An 8,957-nucleotide genomic window follows, 5' to 3' on the forward strand; every position below is an offset into this window, starting at 1 on the left:
GCTGCCCGTCAGGATAACTCGGCTCCTTCTTGAGCTACTTGCGTGGCTACCTCTTTCTAAACATTTCTCCTTTCCTGCTGACTGCTCCTCAGCTTCCACCCTCTTCCAAAGGTAACTAGGACTTTGCTTGTGGGACAGGTCCTAGAAGAGGTAGGTTGGGGATAAAAGTGGAGGCTGCTCTCTACCTCCCAAGCTGTATGCTGAGCTTTTCCACCCTTCTAGCCTGGCCAGACAGGCACTATGGGTAGAGTTCCTGTTTGGTAATTCCTATTTTTTTGCCGTTGCCAAGGCTAGGGAAGTAGTGAGGTGGCAGGCCGAGGCATTGAGCTCAGCGTAGCCTGACCCAAAGCCCACCTTGACTGATGGGTCAGGAAGGGAGACCAGAAACACAGCCCAGCAAAGGCAACCGTTATAGTAGCGGCCAGGCACCGGTCACTCCTGCAAACAGGGTGGGCAAGTGTGGGCTGGAGAGCCAGAGGGCTCTGCTGCTAACAGTCGCTACAGGCAGTTAAAGCGACCACTTGAACACTTTTGATGGCAAGTGTTGGCCTCTGTTTTTTATGGTGGTTGAATGATTTTCTTGAGCTCCACTTTCTTCATTGCAACCAAGTGATGGTATTGGTGCTGATCTTCTCTTTCTGGGCCGCATCTGGACATTCTTTGCCAGCCAAAGCTTCCTGCTCTGCTCCTGAGAGGAGCCACGGCCACAATGGGAAACGACTCCTGTGAGTAACAGCTTCACCAGCAGCCTTGGGCTTTGTGAGCCCCCAAATGCAATGGGCACGGCTCCTGCTCCATCCTGGAATGTTGATTGTGGGGACAACCTTGAGGGAATTCTGGGGTGTTTCCTGAGAGCAGCCAGGCCTACCCAGGGTTTTTTGATTGGACGCAGCAATTGGTCATTTTGTCCCTCCTCTGCCATTCTACACATTGCCCGTAGAACAAACTGACATCAGTAGGGTTCCCTTCTGGGCTTGGTGCCTGCTTGTTTTTGTCAAGTGACAGTCAGAAAAAGGGAAGGCTTGACCTGATCATTCAACACTCTAGATGGAAAGGCGGGTATCCCGAGCCCAGAAATCAGAGTGTGGGTTTGTTGGATTTCCAGCAAAAGAAGGAGGTGAACAGGCTTTTCCCAAACCTTTTCCAAGCAGTAAATGTCACAGACAGCGTTGGGTTTCCCCTGTTCTGGCTTGGAGGTTGGAGCTGGTTGTCCTGGGTGCTCCTGCAGAGAACTTGGCTTTTCAGATACGCTTCTGTGCAACAAAACCATCATTTCCCTGCAGTCGTTGCCGAGGGAATGGCTCCACCACAAAGGATCCTCTTTTCCCCGGAGAAGATTTGCATGGGCTGGCAGCAAAGGCAGAGAGCTGGAGCAGGCCTCTACAACCTGGGCAATACGTGCTTCCTCAACTCCGTGCTGCAGTGCCTGACGTACACACCCCCTCTTGCCAACTACCTGCTCTCTCATGAGCACAGCAGCTCCTGTGAGTACTTTTAGGAAGATCTCCTTGTCAGTCTGCTGGGCACTTCCCAAGCATCCCCAGAACCTGCAACGGGATGTAGGAGAAAAACAGCCCTTCTTTGTCAGCTGCCCCCAAGCTGGTGTTCTGGGAACACTCAAGCCTAGAAGCCGCTTGTCCTATCAAGGTGTGTTCGCTCTCACAAAGATGCCTCTTTCTAGTCCCGGGTGTTGTTCCCGATTCCTGCAGGTTAAACTCTCTCTGCTGGTTGCACAGAAAACTTCTGTCAGTGAAGCATCCCTCTCAAGAATGTTTTCTGTGTACTGAGATGTCCTGGGCATACTGGGCCATTGGCACCTGGGGAGGACTAGGAGACTGTCTAGGACAACTCCAAGATCTCCATGAGGTTTCCCATTCAATGGCTCTTTGACTAACCTGACTGGCTTGCTTCCCTTCCTCCCTCCCTCTTCAGGTCGCCAGCAAGGCTTCTGCATGACGTGCATCATGGAAGCGCACGTTAACAATGCCTGGAACACCTCAGCCAGTGCCATCCAGCCCAGGGACGTCATCAGTGCCCTCCCACGTAGGTCACCTCAGCTACTTTGATGTGCTTTCCTCTGTTGGTAGAGGACTGAAGTACTACCTTCCTCTTGATTAGGAATAGGAGGACATTTCATGCTTGGCATGCAGGAAGACGCCCACGACTTCTTACGCTGTACTGTCACTGCCATGCAGAGAGCTTGTCTGGCTGGAAGCAGCGCGTAAGCACAAACAAATGACCTTTCAATGTTGCCCGGCCTTTTGGCTGCCTTGATGTACCCCCATCAAGGAAACACTACGCCCAGGGCTTGCAGGCAAAGGAAAACTCTTGGAGGAGATAACTCTCTGCTTTACTGTTTCCTTCCAGCTGGGACACCTCTTCTCAATATACTACCATCGTCCATCAAATATTTGGGGGCTTCCTGAGGTCCAGAGGTATGTTTCCACAACTGTTGCTCTCCTTACACTTGCCTGTGCCCTGCTGTGTGCCTGTGAGAAACAGATGAGCGTGTGGCTGGCTCTAGAAAAGATGAAAAGCATAAATGGGCACATCCTATTGACTTCACCTGTTGCTGAGCATTTCCGTTTGCCTTCCAGTCACGTGCTGCAGCTGCAAAGCAGTTTCCAATTCCTGCGAGGCCTTCCTGGATGTGCCTTTGGATATCGAAGTAAGAGGGTTTCTCACTGTGCTTCAGGACATCCCAAGCTCCTTGTGGCTTCCCAGAATGTGTGCAGCTGGCCTTGAAAAGTGCACTGTGAACACAGGAGAGCTTGGTGGGAGGTGGGAAGTGGTATGGGAGGTGTCCTGCAAAGGCCATGGCAGCGGTCTCCCTGTAGGTGCTGGGCAAGCACGCATTATACTCTCTGCACTGAGGGACTCTCAGCCACCATCTCTTTGCCTTCCCTCAACACCCACCTGGCTCCTAGGCTGATGGCTCGTGTTGTTTTCATTCCTGATGATGCTGCACACTATCGGCAGCTGAACTGAGCGGTGGCACGGTGAGGTAGCTCTTGATAGCGTCAGCCGGGAATCTCTGGGAAGTGAGGGAAATGTCCGATATCATACCCTCTTTCCTCCTCCCTCTGGCCACTCTTTGCAGGGTCACGGTGGGTCTCCTCTGCGTCATCCACCTGGGTCTTGTGGGCAACTCCTCCTGAGTGCTTGGGCGAGGGCATTTCTCCCAGCTCAGAGCTCTCCTTTCTCACCCCTCCAGGCAGCCTCATCTGTCACCGCAGCTCTGGAGAACTTTGTGAAACCTGAGCGGCTGGCTGGTGAAAACAGCTTTCAATGTAGCAGGTAAGAGGATGTCTAACACCAGATTAAGACTTGTACCTGTGTGGAGATGCTGCCTGTCATCGAGCCTCAGGAGGTTCGATGTACAATCAGGAGGCACAGCTTTTCTTTCTTACGGCCTAATGGTTCTGAAGAGTCTTGAAATGGCGTGAGGACGTGTGAGGTGGAAAAGGTTGTCTGGCTGCCTTGGGGCAAGCTAGGGTGCATTTCAGTGCTTGGCTCTCTGCTTGCTTTCAAGGTGTGACGAGATGGTTACTGCCCTCAAGAGGTTTACAATCGATCGCGCGCCCAGGGTGCTCACGCTGTGCCTGAAACGCTTTGATTTCTATGGCAAGAAGATCGGCAAGGTGTGTACGCAATTGGAGGGCAACTCTCTTTCTCTTCCTGGAGCAGGAGATTTCCCAAAGCAGGATGCTCTGTCACAAGCTGTTCAGGTGGAGCTTTTGGTGTTCCCTTCTGGGCAGAGGAGAGCTCCTGTGGCAAGGCAAGCACATGCTCTGCTGCGACAGAGCTGCTCTGGCCGAGAACAGTTTCCTGCCACCCAAGGCGTTACCTGCTGCTTCAGGGACAAGAAGTGTTGATGAGCCCCAGAGATGTATTTTAACATAGCTGGGCCCTGGTCTTGGCAGGCTTTTTCACGTGGTATGGCAGTATCCTTCCTGAGCCCTCTTGATCTCTCTGCAGTTTGTGCAGTATCCCCAGTACTTGGATCTCCGGCCATACATGTCTCAGGGAGCTGCAGAACTGCTCCTCTACACCTTATATGCTGTCCTGGTGCACAGCGGTGGCAGCTGTCAGGCAGGACACTATTTCTGCTACACAAAGGTAAAGAGCCACCTCCTTTGTCACGGGGAAGAATGTGTGCTGGGGAAGGCAAACTTTTCTGGTAGCCAAGCTTTTGGGGGAGAAGGTCTCCTGACTGGCTGGATGGGATTTGCACTGGTGGACTCTTGCTTCTGTAGTTTGCTGCCTGTGTTTTTCTGAAGAAACCACGCATTTCATCTCCAGATATCATTGCCTTTATTTACAGGCCAGCGATGGACTGTGGTACCAGATGGACGATACGTTGGTGGATCGTTGCGACATAAACACAGTTCTCGCGCAGCAAGCCTATTTACTTTTTTATGTCAGGTAATAGCCACTACCAAAATGTGTCGAGAATACATTTCCCTTTCCCGGTCTGGCTATTTTCCTTCCGATCCTCCTGAGTCTTTCTGTCCTAGCAGACAGTTACTACCTGCATCATTCAGTGCTGTCCAACGTGAACTGCCCCCCGTCAGTCCTTCCCTTCCCTTGCTGGGCTTTAGGCTGCTGCCCCGATGTAAACTGCTACTTGTCTGCTCTCTGTAGCTGTTTGATACAGAGAAGCGTCCCTAAAGCGGCCTACAGGGAAGATCTGGGGGACTCCTGATCAGGATGTGTAGTGATTGGGTGAGGGGCAGCAGTTTTAAACTTCAAGAGGGTAGATTTAGAGTCGATCTTAGGAAGAACTTGTTTACGATGAGCGTGGAGAGACACTGGCAGAGGTTGCCCAGAGAAGCTGTGGATGCCCTGTCCCTGGAAGTGTTCAAGGCCAGGCTGGACAGGGCTTTGAGCAACCTGGTCTGTTGGAAGGTGCCCCTGCCCATGTCAGGTGATTGGAACTAGATGACCGTTAAGGTCCCTTCCAAGCCAAACCATCCTGTGATGCTATGATTCTATGAAATGGAGGCCGTAGGGGGTATGAAGGCGAGGTCTTGCTGTGACAGGGGCAGACCTAGTGGGAAGACCCCAACTGAATTTCCCATATTCTTGTCTTGACATGTCTTCTCTCTGTCATAGAAACCACTCCAAGTAAATGAGTGAACCCCAGAGGGGGCTGCAAAAGCAGCTCTAAACAAACATTGATCCTTGTTTGTTCTTTTTCTCCCGCAGATGCTCTGCACCCAGCGCTACTCGGGAGCAAACCCTGCTGAGGCAGAGAGAGATCAGATCCCCACGGCGCAGCTATGATCTCTGCAGCCAATTAGTGGAGCACAGAGGGTACCACCAGTCACCAAAGAGGAGGAGAACGAGTCCTCCAAGTCATCGTCATGCTCCCAGGATTGAAACAACTCAGGGGCTTTCCAACAGTTTTTCCGAGTCACCTCTTGCACCCAGGGCTGCTGGGGAGAAAAGCCTGCTGAGGCAGAGAGAGCAGAGCAGATCCCCACGGCATGGCTATGATCTCCGCAGCCAGTTTGTGGAGTACAAAGAGTACTACCCCTTAGCAAGGAGGAAGAGAAGAACGAGTCCTCCAAGTTATGACCATGCTCCCAATGATAACGCAACTCCAGGGACCTCTAACGGCAGCTCCCAAAATTCTGCACCCAGCGCTACTCGGGAGCAAACCCTGCTGAGGCAGAGAGAGGTCAGATCCCCACGGCGCAGCTATGATCTCTGCAGCCAATTAGTGGAGCACAGAGGGTACCACCAGTCACCAAAGAGGAGGAGAACAAGTCCTCCAAGTCATCGTCATGCTCCCAGGATTGACACAACTCAGGGGCTTTCCAACAGTTTTTCCGAGTCACCTCTTGCACCCAGGGCTGCTGGAGAGAAAAGCCTGCTGAGGCAGAGAGAGCGGAGCAGATCCCCACGGCATGGCTATGATCTCCGCAGCCGGTTTGTGGAGTACACAGAGTACCACCACTCAGCAAGGAGGAGGAGGAGGGTTTCAGTGCACTACAGATGCAGCTGAGAGAAATACTCAGGGTGCTGTGGTGGAGACACGGGCGGTTTGCAACCCTGGATGAGCGTGGAGCACAGCATCTGTATCATGGAATATCAGAGAGGAGGAGGAGGAGGAAGATCCAGGAAGCACCGCAAGTGACCCCAACAGGGAACAAGCTGCACAAAAAGCAGCAACAGCCCACCCTGTCCCTCCTCCCAGTGCTGCCTGTGGTCACCAAGAGCTCAGAGGGAGCTTCCAGAGACTGGGACAGCTCCGCCAGCTGGCCCACCTGCCCACAGGACCATCGAGGAAGAGCTTTAATCTCTCTTCTGCTTTGGGGATCACCTTGCAAAAACAACACTCATTTGGAACCCACCGGCAGAGAAGCCAAAGCCAGAATTAAAAGCAGTTGCTGGCCTTGCACAAGTCACTGAGGGGGCATGTACTTTTCTAGGTTTTAGGGGAGTTGGTGGAAATACTCAGTGTGGGAAGTTTATGCCATGGGGTTTTGAAAGCTGTGTGCTTGCATGGGCCCCTCTTGCAATCTCTTCCTTTTAAACATGGAGTTCAAGTCACTCAAATGGAAAAGGGCTAGGTGAGCCGACAGCGAGCGGGACTGAAAAGGACTGAACAGCCAGGCCCAGCGGGTGCTGCTCGGTGGCACCAAGTCTGGTGTGAGGCCAGGAACTAGCGGTGGCACCCAGGGGTCAGTACTGGCTGCAAACCTCTTTGACACCTTCCTTAATTAATGGTCTCCATGATGGGGCAGAAGGCACCCTCACTTTGGTAAATGACACCAAAGCGGGAGGAGCAGCACTTAGGCCAGGGCATCGTGGTGCCATCCCAAGGGACCTGGGCAGGCTGGAGAGAGGGGCTGACTGGGACCTCATCTAGTTCAGACCTCCTTCAGCATACACAAGCCAAGCCTGTGTATAACAACGAATATGCAATGTACCATGAAGCCTAAAGACTGAACAAAGGAGGGGAGAAGTTAGAGGAGAGTCCATCGTAACTTTGTCCCATGGGTCTCCAGGTACCCAGTGAAAGCACAGCAACTGCTTTGGCTGCTCCGCCATGTCCCTGCACCATGACGCGCTCAGCAATTTTTCCAGGCAGAGTACAGAGGCGCTAAGGGGGCCAGAGGGACCCTGCAGGGCTCCCTGAGGGACTGTGGGACAAACAGAGTGCCTGGGTCACCCTGACTGCCTCAGGAGGGCTCCCATGATCTGGCTAGAGAGCTACACAAGGCTCTGGGGCATTACAGACACCTATGGAGGAGTGCCGTGGAGACTCAAGGGGAATGGTCGAATCTAGGGTCCAGGCCCCGAGTCCAGTGGGCTTTCTTTTGGTGCTAGAGTCCCTGCAGAGGGGTCTGGGGTGCAAGGAAGGGCTCAGGAGGCATCCTGGGTGGACTAGAGCGAGCCTAAGACAGCTCCAGGGCAAAGACAGCTCCAGCGCACCCTGGGGCAGAGGGTGCCCAGGGCCAGGTGGCCTCCACAGCCATCAGGGACCTGGCAACAGGCATTGTGATGTGTGGGGGGAGGGAGCGTGGCATGGGCTTGTGCTCATCATCTCCCTGCCCCTTTGCAGTGCCTTGATGTTGCAGCTGGTACAGGCACTGCCCCCCACCAGCACAGGGACCCTCACACAGCACTCCAACTAACATCACTGGCACAAGCTGCCCAGAGAGGCCTCTGGAGACGTTCCAATGCCACCTGCACAGAATTTTGTGCAATCTGCTCTAGCACAGCCTGCTTTTACAGGGGGGTGGACTAGATAATCTCCGGAGGTTCCCTCCAACAACGACCACTGTGTGATTCTGGGACTCGTGGCACTTTGGCTGAGGAAGAAGATGTCAGGATCCTCAGGCAACCCAACGTCTGACTGCCCTCCCAGTCTCCCTGTCCAAGAAACCTGCCAGTCCTCACTAGCAGAAATTGGAACTCCACACGTGGGCTTGCAGATGTGCATGAGCACTGCAGGGCAACAGCCTTCTCTCTCTTCCCCATCCTCCACTGCAGGGCAAGTGCAGATGTTCTGCGGAGGGACCACCAATCCCCACCAGCCCTGCTGCCCTCCCTGTCATGCAGTGGCTCCTCTACCCTGGGCTCCCTCTACCGCGTCCCAGACCACTGGCCTGCTGTGATGGCACAGTCAGTGGCACTAACCTGCATAGCACATTCCCAGTCCCTCAGGGCCAGTGGGTGCCAGTGGGGAAGCTGGGAATCGCCCCTGGCCAGGACCCAGCAGGAGTTCCTCATGGATGGCAGGGATGCCAAAGCATGAGGAATTCCCTACTGGATGTCAGTGAAAGAGCACAGAGCCCCATCCATGTGAAGCCACCCCCAGCAGCCCCTCAGCCATAGCTGTGGTTACACAGAACCTCGCCAAGGAGCTCATCCGCATTGTGCAGGACACCGTCATAGTGACCAAGCAGTACAAAAAGTTTTTGCAAATCATGATGGCCAAGTTGCGAAAGGAAGCCTGTGGTAGGACGCCCCCCCGCAGTGCCCTCCTCCCCCCCGCCAGGAAAGAGGAGCAGCTCTAACCAGGCCTGCTGCAGCCCAGAGGGTGGCCCCAGGGCCTTTGAGTGGAGCTGCTGGGGGCAGATGTAGACTCAGGGAAGACAGCAGATGGGGACAAAGACCAAGGGCAGGACACGGTGCCAAGCAGAAGCAGCCCTATGCAGATGGGCAGAAGGAGCCCGGTGGGGGTGACGAAGAGGAGCCCCTTGGCGCCAGACAGAATCAGCTCCATGGGCCTGGGCAGCACCATCCATGTGGGGCCGGGCAGGAGCACCCCAGCAGAGCCCAGGCCCCAGCACCGGGGGCACGTGGGCAGGGCACGTGGGCAGGCGGCCTCAGGACTGTGCCAGGCAGGACTGTGCCTGCAGGACGGCTGCTCCTGGCTGTGGGGCTGCTCAAAGCTTTGGTGGAGATGCGACTGCTGGCCCCACTGCATCTGCTTCTGCAAG

General features: G+C 54.3%; 1 protein-coding gene across 1 annotated transcript; it reads left to right on the forward strand.

The window, feature by feature from the left end:
* Positions 1–709: 709 nt before the first annotated feature.
* LOC130156225 (ubiquitin carboxyl-terminal hydrolase 42-like) lies at positions 710–8,531 on the forward strand. The gene is made up of 12 exons (XM_056354529.1): positions 710–725; positions 1,284–1,484; positions 1,933–2,043; positions 2,119–2,221; positions 2,368–2,435; positions 2,598–2,668; positions 3,215–3,297; positions 3,533–3,641; positions 3,979–4,119; positions 4,325–4,425; positions 5,509–5,683; positions 8,364–8,531. Exons 1-12 carry the CDS (start codon positions 710–712, stop codon positions 8,529–8,531), a joined length of 1,347 nt encoding a protein of 448 aa, XP_056210504.1.
* The last annotated feature ends 426 nt before the right edge of the window (positions 8,532–8,957 follow it).

Source organism: Falco biarmicus, chromosome 10 (assembly GCF_023638135.1).
Source record: "Falco biarmicus isolate bFalBia1 chromosome 10, bFalBia1.pri, whole genome shotgun sequence".
NCBI classification, from domain to species: Eukaryota; Metazoa; Chordata; class Aves; order Falconiformes; family Falconidae; genus Falco; species Falco biarmicus.